The sequence below is a fragment of the Podarcis muralis genome, chromosome 18 (genome assembly GCF_964188315.1).
Source record: "Podarcis muralis chromosome 18, rPodMur119.hap1.1, whole genome shotgun sequence".
NCBI classification, from domain to species: domain Eukaryota; kingdom Metazoa; phylum Chordata; class Lepidosauria; order Squamata; family Lacertidae; genus Podarcis; species Podarcis muralis.
The window spans coordinates 9,595,626-9,617,377 of NC_135672.1; the positions used below are offsets into that span (position 1 = coordinate 9,595,626).

A 21,752-nucleotide genomic window follows, 5' to 3' on the forward strand; every position below is an offset into this window, starting at 1 on the left:
CTCTTTTCTCCGGAGTTGTTTTCCTGTCTTGACCTCAGACGTCTCCTTGGGTCCCCCAAAGGTCAGGCTGTTATTTCTAGAGACGGGGAGCCGAGATGGGTGTAAAAATACCAGCAAGGTAACTTGACCTGGGATGTACAAGGTCCCTTTGCTGAGGTTGAATTTAAGGCCTGTAATGTGTTTGTGTAACGTGACTGCAAGAAGATCAAACCTCTCCATTCGGAAGGAAATCAGCTCTGAGTGCTCACTGGAAGGACAGATCCTGAAGCTGAGGCTCCAAGACTTTGGCCACCTCATGAGAAGAGAAGACTCCCTGGAAAAGACCCTGATGTTGGGAAAGATGGAGGGCGCAAGGAGAAGGGGACGACAGAGGACGAGATGGTGGGACAGTGTTCTCGAAGCTACCAGCATGAGTTTGACCAAACTGCGGGAGGCAGTGGAAGACAGGAGTGCCTGGCGTGCTCTGGTCCAGGGGGTCACGAAGAGCTGGACACGACTAAACGACTAAACAACAACAATGTGTTTGGGTTCAGTGTATGCAGGTGTGAAGTGTCATTTTTGGGCAACAGGACCACTTTGCAAGGGACCGGCTTCCTTGTGGGTAAGGGAGCGCTTTTTGGAGGTATTGTTTAAAGCTCCATATCATTCCGGAAACTTGAATTTGCCAGCACCGTGTAGCATTTACAGTGGTACCTCGGGTTACAGACGCTTCAGGTAACAGATGCTTCAGGTTACAGACTCCGCTAACCCAGAAATAGTACCTCAGATTGAGAACTTTGCTTCAGGATGAGAACAGAAATCGTGCTCCGGAGGCCCCATCAGCTAAAGTGGTAACCTGAGGTTAAGAACAGTTTCAGGTTAAGAACGGACCTCCGGAACGAATTACGTTCTTAACCCGAGGTACCACTGTATTTGTTGCTTAATCATTGTTTGGAATAAAGGCACTCTGCGTGTTGTCAGTGGACTGCCTTAAAAACAATTATGTTGTTGTTGTTTAGTCGTGTCCGACTCTTCGTGACCCTATGGACCAGAGCACGCCAGGCCCTCCTGTCTTCCACTGCCTCCCGCAGTTTGGTCAAACTCATGCTGGTAGCTTCGAGAACACTGTCCCACCATCTCGTCCTCTGTCGTCCCCTTCTCCTTGTGCCCTCCATCTTCCCCAACATCAGGGTCTTTTCCAGGGAGTCTTCTCTTCGCATGAGGTGGCCAAAGTCTTGGAGCCTCAGCTTCACAATCTGTCCTTCCAGTGAGCACTCAGGGCTGATTTCTTTTTACAATTATACATCTTTCTAATTTGCAGATTTCATGAGTCCTGATAAAAAAAGGGAGGGGGGCAGTTTTTCAGAATGCTTACCCCACACTCGTTTTTTTAAAGGAAACCCATATACATTGGTACCTTGGGTTAAGAATTTAATTCGTTCTGCAGGTCTGTTCTTGACCTGAAACTGTTCTTAACCTGTGTTACCACTTTAGCTAATGGGGCCTCCTGCTGCTGCCGGAGCACGATTTCTGTTCTCATCCTGAAGCAAAGTTCTTAACCCGAGGTATTTCTGGGTTAGCGGAGTCTGTAACCTGAAGTGTCTGTAACCCGAGGTACCACTGTATTGATTTTGGTTGCTGATGCTCCACGTGGTTAAGGACATCAGGCGCTGCAGACCAAAAAGGGTCCCAGCTAGTACAGCGTCCTGTTCTCACTGTGCCCAGGCAGATGACCCAACAGAAGGGGTGGGAAGGTAAACGGCGTTTCCATGCGCTGCTCTGGTTCGCCAGAAGCGGCTCAGTCCTGCTGGCCACATGACCCGGAAGCTGTACGCCGGCTCCCTCGGCCAATAAAGCGAGATGAGCGCCGCAACCCCAGAGTCGGCCACGACTGGACCTAATGGTCAGGGGTCCCTTTACCTTTACTTTGGTGTTATAAGAAAAAAATGCCCCTTTATCCCTTATGGGGTATCCAAGAGCCTGTATAGAGTCCTTATGTAGGTTTTCTATCAGTAGGAGAAAATAACAGAGGCCAACCAGAGAATATTGAGAAGCAAAGCAGCTAGTAAGCCTGATCTTTATTAAACTGTTGCAACAGGGTCCCCTGCTCACCGCATGCAGGGAGGGAGGATGGGAACCCAGAACATTGGTGCGCAAGCTCTTATATAGACTTTTGAAACTGCCTCCCCTGTAGCTCAAGACCACCCCCCAAAAAACATCATGCATACATCACAGAAAGAGGTGGTCTCCAGCAGAAATTTGAGCGTGTTGCTTCTCTCCTGTCTGCCAGGATACCTGACAATGCCTTATCTGATGGCCTTTTCTGGGTAGCCTGGACATTCCTTGGAGATGGTAAATACTTAGTTCCTGAATCTCTTACGCATGTTGAGAGTGTGCTCAGCTTAACAGATACTTGCCAGACTGTTTTTTGCAAAGGGAAGCATAAGCCCCTATGGTCCAAAGACAATCGGAAAGCTTTTCCCATTTCCTTCCTCCTTGCAGAGAAACATTTGACCAGTGGCGTAGCGTAGGTTGTCAGCACCCGGGGCAAGGCAAGTAATTTGCGCCCCCTAACCCGTGGATTTGCGCACCCTAACCCTAAGATGTTGCACCCGGTGCGGCTGGCCCCCCTGCACCCCCCACGATACGCCACTGCATTTGAGGTCAATTTGGGAGAGTCAAAACGGCTTCAGAGTACCTTCAGGCACTATTTCAGACACATGGTTTGTATACTTATGTATGTGTTTGCCTTGTACATTTATGAACATGATAGATAGATAGATAGTAGATAGATAGATAGATAGATAGATAGATAGATAGATAGATAGATAAAGGTAAAGGGACCCCTGACCATTAGGTCCAGTCGTGGCCAACTCTGGGGTTGCGACGCTCATCTCGCTTTACTGGCCGAGGGAGCCGGCGTACAGCTTCCGGGTCATGTGGCCAGCATGACTGAGCCGCTTCTGGCGAACCAGAGCAGCGCACGGAAACGCTGTTTACCTTCCCGCCAGAGTGGTACCTATTTATCTACTTGCACTTTGTCGTGCTTTCGAACGGCTAGGTTGGCAGGAGCAGGGACCGAGCAACGGGAGCTCACCCCGTGGCGGGGATTCGAACCGCCAACCTTCTGATCGGCAAGTCCTAGGCTCTGTGGTTTAACCCACAGAGCCTAGATAGATAGATAGATACAGTGGTACCTCAGGTTACATACACTTCAGGTTACATACGCTTCAGGTTACAGACTCCGCTAACCCAGAAATAGTGCTTCAGGTTAAGAACTTTGCTTCAGGATGAGAACAGAAATCATGCTTCAGCGGCGCGGCGGCAGCAGGAGGCCCCATTAGCTAGAGCGGTGCTTCAGGTTAAGAACAGTATCAGGTTAAGTACGGACCTCCGGAACGAATTAAGTACTTAACCCGAGGTACCACTGTACTTACTATTTCAGACACGTGGTTTGTACACTTTTGTATGTGTTTGCCTTGTACATTTATGAACATTATAGATGATAGATAGATAGATGTAGATATAAAAGACCTTAGAATTCCTATAACACTAGGGTAAAACTTTTTTGCAATCTTCCCCATACGCGCCCACAGACCAGGATAAAGGACAAAAGTGAGCCAGTGCGGTGTAGTGGTTAAGAGCGGTGGACTCGTAATCTGGTGAACCGGGTTCGCTTCTCCGCTCCTCCACATGCAGCTGCTGGGTGACCTTGGGCCAGTCACACTTCTCTGAAGTCTCTCAGCCCCACTCACCTCACAGAGTGTTTGTTGTGGGGGAGGAAGGGAAAGGAGATTGTTAGCCGCTTTGAGACTCCTTAAAGGGAGTGAAAGGTGGGATATCAAATCCAAACTCTTCTTCTTCTTCTTCAAAACTGATGGGAGCCCCCACCAACCCTTCCAGACCCTCCTCGACCCTGTGGCTAAGGAGGAGACCCAGGAGTCCTGTGCAACGGTGTTTGCAAGAGAGAGAGAGATCCATGCAGCCCTGCATAAACCCAGCGCCAGGGCGAGATCCCAAATAAAATGTTATGTTTCACAGGCAAGCGCTGTGGTGCGGGAGGGCGCGTTTGAGGCGGGGAGAAGCCCGTTTGGTTTTCTCTCTCTTTTTTTTGCATAAAGTAGGCAGGAGACGCCGAGAGGGAGGAGGAAAGATTGCAGCTGCAGGGTTGCTCGCTTTGCAAGGAGACACCCGGCTCCGGCGACAGGCCAGCTCGTAATGGATCACTAAGGGATTATTTCCAAAAAGGCTCCCCCACCACGGAGCAGCAAGGACGTGACGTCACCCCAGGGTTCAGCTGGGTGCACGCGCCTTCCCTTTCGGGGGATGCAATGCAGGCGAGGGCTCGTTTCGCAAGGGAGGCAAGCGTGCACCTGCGCATACGCAGAGTGCATCCCCCCCCCCCGTTTCTTCACAGAGCAGGAAGCGAGCTACAGGGCCGGGAAGCGGTCCATTATTTTGCAGCTCTTGGGTTAAAGGTGCTGAGGACCCCAAGAAAACTCATTGCCCTCTATTATTATTATTATTATTATTATTATTATTATTATTATTATTATTAATCGAGTTTATATAGCCAAGCGTTTGCAAGCCTTTACAAAACCATCAGCCAAATTATTATTATTATTATTATTATTATTATTATTATTATTATTTAGCGAGTTTATATAGGCAAGCGTTTGCAAACCTTTACAAAACCATCAGCCAAATTATTATTATTATTATTATTATTATTAATCGAGCTTATATAGGCAAGCGTTTGCAAACCTTTACAAAACCATCAGCCAAATAATAATAATAATAATAATAATAATAATAATAATAATAATAATAATAGAAGAAGAAAAAGATGCTCAAATGGCAGATATTGAAGTTTCCACCATCATCTCGCTTTGGGATCAGTCGCCGCTTGGAAAGGAAAACTTTAACCAAGCTTAAAAGCCGTGCAATTTCAAACCTAAAGTCTCTGCGGCGGCAGCAATAGCGGGGGGGGGGGGGGGGGAAGGCTCGAGGCCCCGCCCCTTTCGCTAAGCCCCTCCCCTCCTCCCCTCTCCGTTCCATTCCCCCCGCCCCTTTCCCACATCCACCAATCGCGTCGCAGAAGGGCGCGTGCCCGCAGTTGAAGCCGAAAGCGTGCGTCACTGCCGTGCTGGCAAGGGGAGCTTGCAAAAGCCTGCGCTCATTCATGCAATAGGCTGCGCGCAGGATGGAGCCTGGGAAGGGGGCAAGCGTGCTTGCGGGAGGCGGGGCTTTGCACCAGTGACTTGCTGAGGGGTCATGTGGAGTGCCTTGCAGGGGAGGCTGTGGCTTGCGAGGAATCCTGGCAGCTCCAAGGTGTTGTGCAGGTAAGGTGGCTGAGGGTGGGTGTGCGCGCAGAGAGTAGCTTTCTCCAGGCGCAGCAATTGCCAGCGGTTGCATTTCCTTGTTGTTGTTTAGTCGTTTAGTCGTGTCCGCCTCTTCGTGACCCCCTGGACCAGAGCACGCCAGGCACTCCTGTCTTCCACTGCCTCCCGCGGTTTGGTCAAACTCATGCTGGTAGCTTCGAGAACACTGCCCCACCATCTCGCCCTCCGTCGTCCCCTTCTCCTTGCGCCCTCCATCTTTCCCAACATCAGGGTCTTTTCCAGGGAGTCTTCTCTTCTCATGGGGTGGCCAAAGTCTTGGAGCCTCAGCTTCACTGCATTCCCTAACCCCCTGTTATAAGAAAAACGGCTCCTTTCCCCTTATGGGGTACCCAAGAGCCCATATAGAGTCCTTTTGTAGGTTCTCTATCGGTAGGAGAAAAATGTTGTTGAGTCGTTTAGTCGTGTCCTCCTCTTTGTGACCCCCTGGACCAGAGCACGCCAGGCACTCCTGTCTTCCACTGCCTCCCGCAGTTTGGTCAAACTTATGCTGGTCGCTTCGCGAACACTGTCCCACCATCTCGTCCTCCTTCGTCCCCTTCTCCTTGTGTGCTCCATCTTTCCCAACATCAGGGTCTTTTATAGGGAGTCTTCTCTTCTCAGGAGGTGGCCAAAGTACTGGAGCCTCAGCTTCAGGATCTGTCCTTCCAGTGAGCACTCAGGGCTGATTTCCTTCCAAATGGAGAGGTTTGATCTTCTTGCAGTCCATGGGACTCTCAAGAGTCTCCTCCAGCACCAGAATTCAAAAGCACCAATTCTTCAGCGATCAGCCTTCTTTATGGTCCAGCTCTCACTTTCATACATCACTACTGGGGAAACCATAGCTTGAACTATACACACCTTTGTTGGCAAGGTGATGTCTCTGCTTTTTAAGATGCTGTCTAGGTTTGTCATTGCTTTTCTCCCAAGAAGCAGGCGTCTTTTAATTTCGTGGCTGCTGTCACCATCTGCAGTGATCATGGAGCCCAAGAAAGTCAAATCTCTCACTGCCTCCATTTCTTCCCCTTCTATTTGCCAGGAGGTGATGGGACCAGTGGCCATGATCTTCGTTTTTTGATGTTGAGCTTCAGACCATATTTTGCGCTCTCCTCTTTCACCCTCATTAAAAGGTTCTTTAATTCCTCCTCACTTTCTGCCATCAATGTTGTGTCATCTGCATATCTGAGGTTGTTGGTATTTCTTCCAGCAATCTTAATTCCTGTTATAAGAAAAACTGCTCCTTTTCCCTTATGGGGTACCCAAGAGCCCATATACAGGAGTCCTTTTGTAGGTTCTCTATCGGTAGGAGAAAAATAACAGAGGCCAACCAGAGAATATTGAGAAGCAAAACAGCTAGTGAGCCTGATCTTTATTAAACTGTTGCAGCTGGGTGCTAACTGCCACACGCACCACGCTCTAACCCAGGGGTCAGCAAACTTTTTCAGCAGGGGGCCGGTCCACTGTCCCTCAGACCTTGTGGGGGGCCGGATTATCTTTTGAAGAATAAAATAAAAAATGAATGAATTCCTATGCCCCACAAATAACCCAGAGATGCATTTTAAATAAAAGGACACCTTCTACTCATGTAAAAACACGCTGATTCCTGGACCATCCGTGGGCCGGATTGAGAAGGCAATTGGGCCGGATCCGGCCCCCTGGCCTTAGTTTGCCTACCCATGCTCTAACCGACTGAGCTATCCAGCTGAAGAACGCTTTAAACACGTTCTTGGAATGTTTCAAACCCTTGACTGCTTTGAGTTGGTTCTTAATTGACGACGTTTTCAGAATCGTAAAACTGCTTTATAATGTTTGCCATTTGTTATTTGAGTTCTATTATCTATTTGCCGCCCCTCTTTGGGAGGAAGGCCAAGGTATAAATTAAGTAAAAATTTGTTGCTGAATGTTGCTTTGTTGTTTATTTTAAAGTTCTTGTTACTTTTTGTATTGGATCAGGTTGTTACTGTTCATGTTTGATGTTTTTATACGTGTTGGAGGCTGCCCAGAGTGGCTGGGGCAGCCCAGTCAGATAGGTGGGGTGTGTATGTATGTATGAATAAATAAATAAAAGTGATTAAATAAAGTGTTATATATGCCTTTTCAAGAGAAGGAGGGAAATCCATGGCAGAAAAGACGCTCCAGCTTCAATGGCTGTCTCTACTGTTTGTTGTTGTTGTTTAGTCGTTTAGTCGTGTCCGACTCTTCGTGACCCCCTGGACCAGAGCACGCCAGGCCCTCCTGTCTTCCACTGCCTCCCGCAGTTTGGTCAAACTCATGCTGGTAGCTTCGAGAACACTGTCCCACCATCTCGTCCTCTGCCGTCCCCTTCGCCTTGCGCCCTCCATCTTTCCCAACATCAGGGTCTTTTCCAGGGAGTCTTCTCTTCTCATGAGGTGGCCAAAGTCTTGGAGCCTCAGCTTCAGGATCTGTCCTTCCAGTGAGCACTCAGGGCTGATTTCCTTCAGAATGGATATGATCTTCTTGCAGTCCATGGGACTCTCAAGAGTCTCCTCCAGCACCAGAATTCAAAAGCATCCATTCTTCAGCCATCAGCCTTCTTTATGGTCCAGCTCTCACTTCCATACATCACTACTGGCAAAACCAAAGCTTTTACTATACGGACCTTTGTTGGCAAGGTGATGTCTCCTTTTTAAGATGCTGTCTTTACTGTTATAGGCAGTAAATGCTTCTGAATACCAGTTGCTCAAAATCACAAGTAGGGGAGAGTTGCTGCTTTTGCACTCAGGTCCAGCTTCTGGGCTTCTCCTGGTACTGTAAGAACAGGAGGCTGGACTAGATGGGCTCCCTTTGTCCCGGTCCACCTGCTGCTTGGCAGTTCTGACGCTCGCCAGCCATCTCACTTGTCCCATTTCCTTTCACCGCAGGTCGTACTGCCGAGCCGCGAAGAGGGATACCATCTTTGCGCAGTCTTCGGGCCAAGGGAAATGCGGGGTGGCCGTGATTCGAACCAGCGGCCCGGCCAGCAGCATGGCCCTGGTCCGCCTGACGAGGGCGGAGGTGCCTCCTCCGAGAGTGGCCACGCTGCGGCGGATCTGCGACCCCCGGTCTGCCGAAACCCTGGACCGCGGCCTCATCTTGTGGTTCCCAGGTGATCGGATCTGGACACCTGCGGGGAATGTATCTGTGAGGGTGAGGGGAGAGACTCCCATCGGGCAAGGCCTCCTTCCACCTGCCTTGCCACACCCTCCAGTCTCTGCTTCTCAATGTGAATTGTATTGTTTTATGTACTGTGGCTTGCCATTGTTTTATTGATTATAGTTTAGATATTACTGTAACTGTTGAGTGGATTTCTGTTTAACTTTTATATGTTGATATTATTATTTTATACTATTCTGTGGGTTAAACCACAGAGCCTAGGACTTGCCGATCAGAAGGTAGGCGGTTCGAATCCCCGAGACTAGGTGAGCTCCCGTTGCTCGGTCCCTGCTCCTGCCAACCTAGCAGTTCGAAAGCACGTCAAAGTGCAAGTAGATAAATAGGTACCACTCCGGCGGGAAGGTAAACGGCGTTTCCATGGTCATGGCCGACTCATGGGGTTGCGGCGCTCATCTCGCTTTATTGGCCGAGGGAGCCGGCGTACAGCTTCCGGGTCATGTGGCCAGCATGACTAAGCCGCTTCTGGTGAACCAGAGCAGCGCACGGAAACGCCGTTTACCTTCCCGCTGGAGTGGTACCTATTTATCTACTTGCACTTTGATGTGCTTTCGAACTGCTAGGTTGGCAAGAGCAGGGACTGAGCAATGGGAGCTCACTCCGTCATTGCGGGGATTTGAACCGCCGACCTTCTGATCGGCAAGTCCTAGGCTCTGTGGTTTAACCCACAGCGCCACCCACGTCCCATAAATTCTACCAAAAGCTATAGCCAAATAACCAGAAAAAGGAAGCGCAACTTGCTTAAGGTTGATAGGCCGTAGCTTTCCTTCATCTGAATGTAGCCAGTGAGCATGAGTGTTTAGAGAGCCAATCGGGTGTTACGAGCCATCAAACCTCAGAAACACACTTTCCCCAAAAGGTTTCCCCAATTTTGGCCGCTGGTGTAGACCCCACATGGACTTATGACAAGGCCTTCCAATTCTTTGCATCTGCTCTGCCCGGCGCGGCAATTATAGTAATCATTGTTTAAATTTCTGCCCTTCCTTTTCCCCGCACGGGGCACCTCGGGGCAGCAGGCGGCAAAGGAGTAATTAATCCCAAGCGCTGTGGTGTTGTTGTTTTTCAGGGCCGGGCAGTTTCACGGGTGAAGACAGCGCAGAGTTCCACGTCCACGGAGGGCCGGCTGTGGTGAGCGGTGTCTTGAAGGCTTTGGGTGTGTCTTCCTTCCTGTGTTCCATGCTGACTTTGTTAGGCTGGGTGACTTGGGCTGAAGGACCCTGTTTTGAAGACCTCTTCTCTTGTTGCTTTTTGTAAAAGAATTTTTTTCAATTAATTTTTCACAGTTACGTTTTCACAATTGAAAACAAAAATTAACTCACATTTCTACCGGATCTAGATTTATACAAATACATTTTCACGAACCTTCTTGTTAAGTTGTGGGTGGACATATCAGACGACACAGCGATTCTTCAAACAGCTCTTGTTTATTCAGAAGCCAGAACAGAACTGAACTGAAGAGCTCAGTCAGCCTGCTTATATAGAGCTCCAGAACAACGTAACTGTAGCAACTTTCTAAAACTACCCAATCACTGAACGTCACTTTCGATCCTTCATTTGCATACAAACTATCCAATCGCTGAACGTCACTTTCGATCCTTCATTTGCATAACTATCTACAGTATCCCCCTGCTGGCCCAGGGTGAGAACTTCAGTACATAACACTTCTCTTAGAGATTCTTTGAATCTCTAGACTTTCCTCCATATTCTCTTCTGGTTCTTTTATATATAATCCAAATTCTTCTGCATTTCCATATTTATACAGTGGTACGTCCGGTTGTGGACGGGATCCGTTCCGGAGCTCCGGTCGGATTCTGGGGTTTCCGCAACGGGAGGTGCCTGTTCTGTGCATGTGAGCGTCGCGGTAGAGCGCTTCTGCGCATGTGCGCACGGCGTAACCCGGAAAAATACTTCCAGGTTTGCCACATGTGTAACCCGAAGTATACGTAACCGGAGGTGAACGTAAATAGAGGTACCACTGTACTTTTCCAATTATTATTTCCCGTATTTTTTCTCTCTAATTTTCTACTGGTTGCAAGCATTAACTCAAAATCCTGCCAATGTATCAAACCTGTTTGCAGTATTTCTGCACATAAATAGTAAACGATGCCCACTCTTTCTTAAACTTCTCGTTGTCATAGTCTCTGAGCTTTGGCCGTTAATTTTGCCATTTCTGCATAGTCCATTTGCTTGATTTGCCATTCTTCTTTAGTCGATATCTTTTCTTCCTTCCATCTTTGGGCTAACAATATCTGGGTGGCTGTTGTAGCATACATAAATATTTTCTTCTGTTCTTCAGGGAGTTTTCAATGTCTAAAACTCCTGGTAGAGGACAAGGATCTAGAGATCATGCTAAGGGTGGCCAAATGCTGTGCGACTGCCATAAAACTTAGGGAACAAGCTGTACTACCAAAATGATTAAGGTTTTAAAGGACAATTTTAGGTTATATTTCAGTGATCAAGATTTAATATATATTTTTAACTGCCACTATATCTGAATTCTCTGTGTTATACCCAATTGCAATTCAATGTATTCCTGTTGTGTTTTATGATTTTCCTGATATTGTAAGTGAGCCGGAACTGGTCTGTGACCGTAATAATAAAATTCATTCTCATTCATTCATTCTTCAGGGAGTTCAGTTCCTATCAATCCTAGTAAGAAAGCTTTTGGGGTTTGTTTTTCTGCGCAAAGGTTACTTTAAACATTTTCTTCAGTTCGTTATAGATCGTTTCCCAGAAGCTTTTAATAGGAAGGCCTCTTCTCTTGGTTCCAGGCTGCCTCCCTCTGCTGCGCCTTGCCGAACCCGGGGAGTTCACCAAACGGGCCTTCCAGAACGGCAAGCTGGACTTGACCGCGGCGGAAGGCCTAGGGGACTTGATTCATGCCGAGACGGAAAGCCAGCGCCGGCAGGCTCTCCGCCAGATGGAAGGGGACTTGGGGCGACTCTACCGCCGTTGGAGCGACACCCTCACAAAGGCAAGGGAATTGGGGTCACTTACTGGGTGGAATTGGGGCCACTTACTGGGACACGGGTGGCGCTGTGGGTTAAACCACAGAGCCTAGTACTTGCCGATCGGAAGGTCGGCTGTTCGAATCCCCGCAATGACGGGGTGAGCTCCCGTTGCTCGGTCCCTGCTCCTGCCAACCTAGCAGTTCGAAAGCACAAAGTGCAAGTAGATAAATAGGTACCGCTCCGGTGGGAAGGTAAACGGCGTTTCCGTGCGCTGCTCTGGTTCGCCAGAAGCGGCTTAGTCCTGCTGGCCACATGACCTGGAAGCTGTACGCCGGCTCCCTCGGCCAGTAAAGCGAGATGAGCTCCGCAACGCCAGAGTCGGCCACGACAGGACCTAACGGTCAGGGGTCCCTTTACCTTTTTACATAATTACTCCCTCCTCTCTGACCAATAAAAGGAGCTGCTGACCTTTTTTGTTCCTGCAGGCCTTGGCCCACCTTGAAGCCTACATTGACTTCAGCGAAGACGACAACATTGAGGAGGGGGTCCTTGCTCAAGGTAAGGAGCCTGCCATGGAGGGGCGACCCCACTTAGAACCCTTCCTCCCACGGCCAAATAAATGTTGACCTCTCAACGGTTTCGCCCCAACGGCAGTGATAGAAGCGCAGCCCCCCTGCCTTTAAAATAAAAGGTTGGACAATTACCGTATTTTTCGCCCCATAGGATGCACCGCCCCATAGGACGCACATAGTTTTTTGGGGGGGAAATAAAGAAAAAAAAATTATTTCCCCCCCCAGGCGCAGGGCTGGCGCGGGGGAAGCCTGAGCTTCCCCCGACCCCAGCCCCCAGAACAGGCTTGCGGACACCTTCCCGAAGCACGGGGCGTCCTCCGGAGGGCACCCCGTGCTGCGGGCTGAAGGCTGCTGCCCCAAGTCTCGTGTACCTGCCGGGACCTCCTGCCGGGCGCGGGAGGCTTAAGGATAGCTTCCTGACGCCTGGAGAGCGAGAGGGGTCAGTGCGCACCGACTCCTCTCGCTCTCCAGGCTTCAGCGAAAGCCTGCATTCACACCATAGGACGCACACACATTTCCCCTTCATTTTTGGAGGGGGAAAAGTGCGTCCTATAGGGCGAAAAATACGGAAAAGAGTTTCTGCGCCATCAAAGATAACAGATTTGGACAGAATTGGAACGGAATCAGACGAAGCTGAGCTGATGAAAAGGCAGCTGGAAAAACTTTATATTAACAAAGCTATATTCAGCGGATGAAAGTACAGTGGTACCTCGGGTTAAGTACTTAATTCGTTCCGGAGGTCCGTTCTTAACCTGAAACTGTTCTTAACCTGAAGCACCACTTTAGCTAATGGGGCCTCCCGCTGCTGCCGCACCGCTGGAGCACGATTTCTGTTCTCATCCTGAAGCAAAGTTCTTAACCCGAGGTACTATTTCTGGGTTAGCGGAGTCTGTAACCTGAAGCGTATGTAACCTGAAGCGTATGTAACCCGAGTTACCACTGTATATGGTGTTTGACATGAATGAGAATCCTGGACCCAGGGACAAAAGATTACCAAGCATTAAAATCGAGATGTGGAAAATATGGAAACAGCAAGGAGATGGAGGACTAAGATGTGGAGATATGCTCCAGGGATCCAGACCGTGGGGAGCCCCAAGAAATTAATAAATACTATTTGGACTATAATTTGATCTTTTTTATTTTAGTCTTTTGGTGGGACGCGGGTGGCTCTGTGGGTTAAACCACAGAGCCTAGGGCTTGCCGATCAGAAGGTCGGCGGTTCGAATCCCCGCGACGGGGTGAGCTCCCGTTGCTCAGTCCCTGCTCCTGCCAGCCTAGCAGTTCGAAAGCACATCAAAGTGCAAGTAGATAAATAGGTACCGCTCCGGCGGGAAGGTAAACGGCATTTCCGTGCGCTGCTCTGGTTCGCCAGAAGCGGCTTAGTCCTGCTGGCCACATGACCCGGAAGCTGTACGCCGGCTCCCTCAGCCAATAAAGCGAGATGAGTTCCGCAACCCCAGAGTCGGCCACAACTGGACCTAATGGTCAGGGGTCCCTTTACCTTTTCCTTTATTTTAGTCTTTTATGTTTTAATTGAAGTATTATGATTGGATATTTAATTGGATGTTTTTTATTGGAAAACCAACAAAAATTATTTAAAATAAAATGTGAAAGGTGCTAGTCCTCATGGCTGGGGGAAGGAAGGAAAAGCATTGGAAAGCCAGGAAGGGAAGTATTTTGGGGGAAAATGTGCAGTTTTGAGCCAATAGCCATAATCGGAGAGGCTCTGTCTTTTATTTCTTCCTTCTGACTGCTTCACAGTGGAAGAGGCCGTTGAGGCATTGGAGAAGGAGGTGCGGGAGCACTTGCAAGATGGCCGCCGCGGCGAGAGGCTGAGGGACGGAGTCCATGTGGTGATCGCAGGGCCCACCAACGCCGGGAAAAGCAGCCTCCTCAACCACCTATGTGAGCAGGAAGGACACTGAGTGGTGGCGGGGAGTTCTTTGGGCATGGCGTGAATGGGGAAAAAAAGTTAAAAGGTAAAGGGACCCCTGACCATTAGGTCCAGTCGTGCCCGACTCTGGGGTTGCGGCGCTCATCTCGCTTTACTGGCTGAGGGAGCCGGCGTACAGCTTCCGGGCATGTGGCCAGCAGGACTACGCCACTTCTGGCGAACCAGAGCAGCGCACGGAAATGCCGTTTACCTTCCCGCCAGAGTGGTACCTATTTATCTACTTGCACTTTGGCCTGCTTTCGAACTGCTAGGTTGGCAGGAGCTGGGACCGAGCAATGGGAGCTCACCCCATCATTGTGGGGATTCGAACCGCCAACCTTCTGATCCGCAGGCCCAAGAGGCTCACCGGTTTAGACCACAGCACCACCCACGTCCCTGCAGCTGTTGATATTTGCTTGTAATGCTTCGTACAGCCACATAGCCCAGTAATGTCAACTCCGGCTGGCAGCACTGGCTCGGCACGGATTCGGGAGGCAGAGGGGTTTCTCCCCTGCCCAACTTCCTTCAGAAACCTTTTAAACTGGAGCTGGTGAAGGAGGCAAGGAATCCATACAGCCCCCACCCCTTGCTTTACAGAGAACCTTCCAAATTTCTCTTCCCTGTTTTGTGGAGGACTGATTTATTTATTTTTATCCCAGCGGCTGCAGCTGAGTTGGGGATCCTGCCATCGAAACGGCTTGCTGCCCAGACCCGTCCGCCACCTCTGCCCCTTTGTGCTATAGATCATTATGCTAATTGCTGGTTCTCTGGATGGATTAATTATAATTATAATCCTCGGCTCCCTCTGCATACGGTTGCTTTTGCCAACACTGTAAACACGAAGAACACCAGTGGCTGAGAATCGCAAGGGGAGTTCACTGCCTCACAAGTAGAGGGAAGTTCACTGGATGGCGCTGTGGTCTAAACCATTGAGCATCTTGGGCTTGCCGACTGGAAGGTCGGTGGTTCGATTCCCCGCGACGGAGTGAGCTCCCGTTGCTCGGTCCCTGCTCCTGCCAACCTAGCAGTTCGAAAGCACGCCAGCGCAAGTAGATAAATAGGTACCACTGCAGTGGGAAGGTAAACGGCATTTCCGTGCGCTCTGGTTTCCGTCACTGTGTCCTGTTGCGCCAGAAGCGGTTTAGTCCTGCTGGCCACATGACCTGGAAAGCTGTCTGCGGACAAACGCCGGCTCCCTCAGCCTGAAAGTGGGATGAGCGCCGCAACCCCATAGTCACCTTGGACTGGACTTAACCACCCAGGGGTCCTTTACCTTTTTTACCCAGGTTCTCTTTGGGGGCTTCCTATAATTAGGGGCATCTTGTTGGCTCCTGTGAAGACAGGCCGCTGGACTCGACGGGCCACCTTTGGCCTGATCCAGTGTGGCCTGAGAGCCAGTGTGGTGTAGTGGTTAAGAGCGGTGGACTCGTAATCTGGTGAACCGGGTTCACTTCCCCGCTCCTCCACCTGCAGCTGCTGGGTGACCTTGGGCTAGTTACACTTCTCTGAAGTCTCTCAGCCCCACTCACCCCACAGAGTGAGGAAGGGAAAGGAGAATGTTAGCCGCTTTGAGACTCCTTTGGGTAGTGATAAAGCGGGATATCAAATCCAAACTCTTCTTCTTCATCATCCAGCTCCAGAGTTCTTCCCATCTTCTGAGCATTGGTGATTGCTTCTAAAGTCTACCTTCTCTCCCTCATTCAACTGTTGTCCTCCCTCAGGTCAGAAGCCGGCAGCCATTGTTTCCCCCATAGCAGGGACCACACGGGATGTGGTGGAGGCGGCGCTGAACATCTCCGGGTTCCCTGTGGTGCTGAGCGACACGGCCGGGCTGCGGGACACCAGCGATGTTGTTGAGATGGAGGGAGTGAACCGGGCTCGGCAGAGGTGAGTGGGAAAAGGCGACGGCGGCTGAACGCCGGCTCCCTCGGCTAATAAAGCGAGATGAGCGCCACAACCCCAGAGTCGGCCACGACTGGACCTAATGGTCAAAGGTCCCTTTACCTTTACCTTACTGACCTTTAGGATTTTGGAAGGACGGAGCAAATAATGGCTTGCTCAGACAGCGGGATACATTTATGCAGTGCTGAAAGCCGAAGAGGAATTGAAAAGAGGGTACAGAATATGGCAGTTTATTTTGACAATTGGGGTTTATTATGATCGCTTTCAGTTCAGGTGACGGAAGAACTTTTCGTAATTAAGAGATTGACTTAATGGACGGATTAGGAGACCATCATACAAATGGCATGTTTTATGTCCAGCTTGATTGCTACCGTGAAATACCCATTACGTTTTGCTCATCTGCCTGAAAATCATCTATATAATTACAGTTATGCCTTGGAAGTCGAATGGAATCCGTCTGCTCAACTTCCGGAACATTCGGAAACCAAAGCGCGGCTTCTGATTGGCTGTGGGAAGCTTCTGCAGCCAATCAGAAGCCATGGAAGCCCCGTCGGACGTTCGGCTTCCAAAAATAGTTTGCAAACCAGAACAGCCACTTCCGGTTTGCGGAGTTTGGGAGCTCAAACGTTCGACTTGCAAGGCGTTCGGGATCCAAGGTACGACTGTGTTGTAAAACATGTTGAGCCATGCGTGTCAAAGTTCGCAGGCAGAAGAGCTCTGGAGGAAATCTTGGGAAATAGCTGCAGTGCCTCTCAAACTTGGGTCTCCAGCCATTCTTGGACTACAATTCCCAACATCCCTGACCGCTGGTCCTGCTAGCTAGCAATGATGGGAGTTGACGGCAGGTGGAGACCATAGTTTAAGAAACACTGAGCTAAGGCTTTTATCATCATCAGCCTTTATTACGGTCCAGAGACCCAACAGATCGTTACAAAGCAATACGCAATTCATGCAGCCTACTTCCAGGTTAAACGAGCATTTATGTCTGGCATAATGGGGACCTGCCAAAGCTAGATGGCTTTCAGGCAAAATTTCTACGATCTCTGCTGCAGGTACCCAACTGTGTCCCCAACTCCATACTTCTGTCAGAAGCTGGTGAACGCCCAATTTCAACTAAAGTGCGGTGGGCTGCCCTGAAACATTGGCTCAGGATTTCAGTGTTTGATCTAGGGAAGGGTTGGTACCAACACCTGACCAATGAGGAATTTGTCAGCAAATGGCAGAAAACCACCTCTATTGGTCTGTTCCCCCCCAACTGTATTACCTGGGTTATGAAGGTGCCCTAAAGACGCTAAAGCAAAGATTATGGGATACAGTGACTTGCGATCTCGATCACACGCAGTCTGTAGTCCGCTGGCAGTAGGAGTACAATATGGGCATGTCTTTAAGTTAACATCTTACATCAAAAACCTGACAGTACCAAATTATCGAAGGCTTTTCACCAAAGCCAGACTAAACGTCTTTCCTTCTGCAGTGTTGGATGGCAGGTTGAGAGGAGTTCCATACCAGGACAGACTTTGCTCATGTGCTCAAGACAGCGATTCCATAAAACATATGCATCAGTAGGAGTATAGCGTCTAGATCAAGGGAAGTAATAGTGCCACTGTATTCTGCTCTGGTCAGACCTCACCTGGAGTACTGTGTCCAGTTCTGGGCACCACAGTTCAAGAAGGACACTGACAAACTGGAACGTGTCCAGAGGAGGGCAACCAAAATGGTCAAAGGCCTGGAAACGATGCCTTATGAGGAACGGCTAAGGGAGCTGGGCATGTTTAGCCTGGAGAAGAGGAGGTTAAGGGGTGATATGATAGCCATGTTCAAATATATAAAAGGATGTCATATAGAGGAGGGAGAAAGGTTGTTTTCTGCTGCTCCAGAGAAGCGGACACGGAGCAATGGATCCAAACTACAAGAAAGAAGATTCCACCTCAACATGAGGAAGAACTTCCTGACAGTAAGAGCTGTTCGACAGTGGAATTTGCTGCCAAGGAGTGTGGTGGAGTCTCCTTCTTTGGAGGTCTTTAAGCAGAGGCTTGACAACCATATGTCAGGAGTGCTCTGATGGTGTTTCCTGCTTGGCAGGGGGTTGGACTCGATGGCCCTTGTGGTCTCTTCCAACTCTATGATTCTATATTTTGTTGCACTGAGCTAAGGCTTTTAACTGGCTCTCTGTTCCCTGCAGGGTGGAGGTTGCTGACCTCGTTCTTGCCGTCCTGGATGCAGCGGAAGTGGCCCAGAAGCCTAACCAACTGGTCCCTGCCTTGCTGGACATCTTGCCGCCAGACGACCCGAAAGGGACCCGGCCGTACTTGCTGGTTCTGAACAAGATGGATCTGCTAGGCGACAAGGAACGGGCAGATCTGCTGGAGAACTGTGCCAACTCGGACCTGGCGCCGGCCTGCTTTCTCTCTTGCAAAACGGGAGAAGGGATTGCTACCTTCCTGAGCATGTTGGGGAAGCAGCTGGCTGACATGTGAGGACCGGGAGGGAAGGAGCCATGAGGGGTGGGCTGGGCTGGGCTTGCCCCTCTTGCCTGCAACTCTGGAGAGCTGCAACCGGTCAGTGTAGGCAACACTGAACCAAGTGGACCAGTGCTTTTGACTGGGTTTCAAGGTAAAGGGACCCCTGACCATTAGGTCCAGTCGTGGCCGACTGGGGTTGCGGCGCTCATCTCGCTTTACTCACCGAGGGAGCCGGCGTAAAGCTTCCGGGTCATGTGGCCAGCAGGACTAAGCCACTTCTGACGAACCAGAGGAGCGCACAGAGCCTAGGGCTTGCCGATCAGAAGGTTGGCGGTTCGAATCCCCGTGACAGGGTGAGCTCCCGTTGCTCGGTCCCTGCTCCTGCCCACCTAGCAGTTTGAAAGCACATCAAAGTGCAAGTAGATAAATAGGTACTGCTCCAGCGGGAAGGTAAACGGCGTTTCCGTGCGTTGCTCTGGTTCACCAGAAACGGCTTCGTCAAGCTGGCCACACGACCCGGAAGCGAGATGAGCGCCGCAACCCCAGAGTCGGCCACGACTGGACCTAATGGTCAGGGGTCCCTTTACCTTTTAAGGCAGCTTCCTAGGTTTGCAGTTCCCCCTATACAGTGGTACCTCAGGTTAAGTACTTAATTCGTTCCAGAAGTCCATACTTAACCTGAAATTGTTCTTATCATGAAGCACCACTTTAGCTAATGGGGCTTCTTGCTGCCACCGCTATGCCGGAGCAGGATTTCTTATCCTGAAGTTCTTAACCCGAGGTGCTATTTCTCGGTTAGCGGAGTCTGTAACCTGAAGTGTATGTAACCCGAGGTACCACTGTACATACAAAGCCTTTTACCCAACCACAGTTAATGTGTCTTATTGCCCTCCAGGTGCGGCGACCCTCTCGCAGGCTCCCCCAGCCCCACGCAAGCGCGCCACCAGCTCAGCTTAGCCAAATGTCTAGAGGCCCTGGGGCGCTTTGGCCACTACCGGGCCGTGGACCTCGCTCTGGCCGCGGAGGAATTGCGGCAAGCCCGGCGACTGCTGGGACGTCTGACGGGACAGGTGGGGTCTGAAGAGATCCTGGAGCTCATCTTCAAGGATTTTTGCATTGGCAAGTGATGGAGTGACGCGACGGGGTGATCTCCTGTTGCTCAGTCCCAACTGCTGCCAACCTAGCAGTTCGAAAGCACACCAGTGCAAGTAGATAAATAGGTACCGCTCCGACGGGAAGGTAAACGGCGTTTCCGTGTGCTGCTCTGGTTCGCCAGAAGCGGCTTAGTCCTGCTGGCCACATGACCCAGAAGCTGGACACTGGCTCCCTCGGCCAGTAAAGCGAGATGAGCGCCGCAACCCCAGAGTCAGTCACGACTAGACCTAATGGTCAGGGGTCCCTTTACCTTTTTAACTTTAAGTGATGGAGGCAAACAGAGAGCATCTTATCCCACCTTTTGGAGCCGGGTGCAGCTGGAGCATGGCGCCATCTGGCGCTTGGGGGTGGTTCTGCGGTTCGAAGTATATTTTGGCCGGGACAAAGGGACCCTGAGACTCCTTTTTAAAAAAATAATAATTTTGGGGGGGAAATTTTATTTACAACGTAACACAAACCCCCCACCCCCCGACACAGAAATCCACCCCCATCAGACACAAACATAACAAGCATAATATACAACAATTCAAACAACCAAATAAAAGACTTCCTTTATCCTGTTTCTGGCGTCCTTATTTACTTCTTATAAGCTGTTTCCTTTATGAATAATTATTAAGATTTTTCTAATTATAACTTAAATATCCACAAAGTCTCCTGCAGACGTTAATCAAAACAAGTCCAGGTATGTATTTTAGGGCCCTGTTTTGTGAAATATTCTCTGCGTTTCCCCCATGCTTTTTGAAATTCTGGTCTAGTATGATCTCTAATTGCCTCTGCTAATCTAGCCAGTTCAATATACTCTAACAGTTTGTCTTGCCATTCCATTTTTGTTGGCACAATTTCTTTTTCCCAGTTTTTAGCAATTAGGATCCTTGCCGCTCCTGTAGCATAGAGGAATATTTTCGGATCTTCTCTTGCTATACCTGCGTCTGTTATCCCTAGCAGAAAAGCTTCTGTATTTTTTATAAAGTTATACTTAAACATTTTTTTAAGCTCGTCATATACAGTGGTGCCCCGCAAGACGAATGCCTTGCAAGATGAAAAACTCGCTAGATGAAAGGGTTTTCCGTTTTTTGAGTCGTTCCACAAGACGAATTTCCCTATGGGCTTGCTTCGCAAGACGAAACGTCTTGCGAGTTCTTGCGAGTTTGTTTCCTTTTTCTTAAAGCCGCTAAGCCGTTAATAGCCGCTAATAGCCGCTAAGCCGCTAATAGCCGTGCTTCGCAAGACGAAAAAACCGCAAGACGAAGAGACTCGCGGAACGGATTAATTTCGTCTTGCGAGGCACCACTGTACTATGTTCCAGAAGCTTTTGATTTTTTCACAGGTCCACCAAACATGTATAAGTGTCCCCTCTGTTTTACCACACCTCCAACACAGATTTGTTTTTGTCTTATACATTTTACCTATTTTGGTAGGTGTTCAGTACCATCTATAAAACATCTTGATTAGCTTTTGGGACCTTGAGACTCTTGTCAATGGATGGGATAGCGTCAGAGCTGTCCTGGCACGGGGCAGGATTTTGCGGAGGGAAAGCAATGTTTGGGGCAGAGCACTGATGTTCCAATTTTTGAGCCAATCAGTTGTTCCATATCCAGTTCTAACTGTAGCTTCTTGTCCCACATAGAGATTTCTCAGGAGACAGATGAGGTGATCAGGCACTCCCATTTCTTTAAGAACTTGCCATAGTTTGCTGTGGTCGACACAGTCAAAGGCTTTTGCATAGTCAATGAAGCAGAAGTAGATGTCTTTCTGGAACTCTCTAGCTTTCTCCATAATCCAGCACATGTATGCAATTTGGTCTTATATGCAGAATTCATCATGCGAAAGGCTAGGCTGGATGAATCCCTAGCCGGAATTAAGATTGCCAGAAGAAATATCAACAACCTCAGATATGCAGATGACACAACCTTGATGGCAGAAAGTGAGGAGGAATTAAAGAACCCTTTAATGAGGGTGAAAGAGGAGAGCACAAAATATGGTCTGAAGCTCAACATCAAAAAAACGAAGATCATGGCCACTGGTCCCATCACCTCCTGGCAAATAGAAGGGGAAGAAATGGAGGCAGTGAGAGATTTTACTTTCTTGGGCTCCATGATCACTGCAGATGGTGACAGCAGCCATGAAATTAGAAGACGCCTGCTTCTTGGGAGAAAAGCAATGACAAACCTAGACAGCATCTTAAAAAGCAGAGACATCACCTTGCCAACAAAGGTCCGTATAGTAAAAGCTATGGTTTTCCCAGTCGT

General features: G+C 49.4%; 1 protein-coding gene across 1 annotated transcript; it reads left to right on the forward strand.

Annotated features, from left to right (window-relative positions):
* The first annotated feature begins 5,121 nt into the window (after positions 1–5,121).
* GTPBP3 (GTP binding protein 3, mitochondrial) lies at positions 5,122–20,058 on the forward strand. The gene is made up of 9 exons (XM_028713881.2): positions 5,122–5,321; positions 8,240–8,463; positions 9,595–9,681; positions 11,300–11,502; positions 11,965–12,037; positions 13,813–13,956; positions 15,706–15,871; positions 18,069–18,359; positions 19,244–20,058. Exons 1-9 carry the CDS (start codon positions 5,254–5,256, stop codon positions 19,473–19,475), a joined length of 1,488 nt encoding a protein of 495 aa, XP_028569714.2. The 5' UTR covers positions 5,122–5,253; the 3' UTR covers positions 19,476–20,058.
* The last annotated feature ends 1,694 nt before the right edge of the window (positions 20,059–21,752 follow it).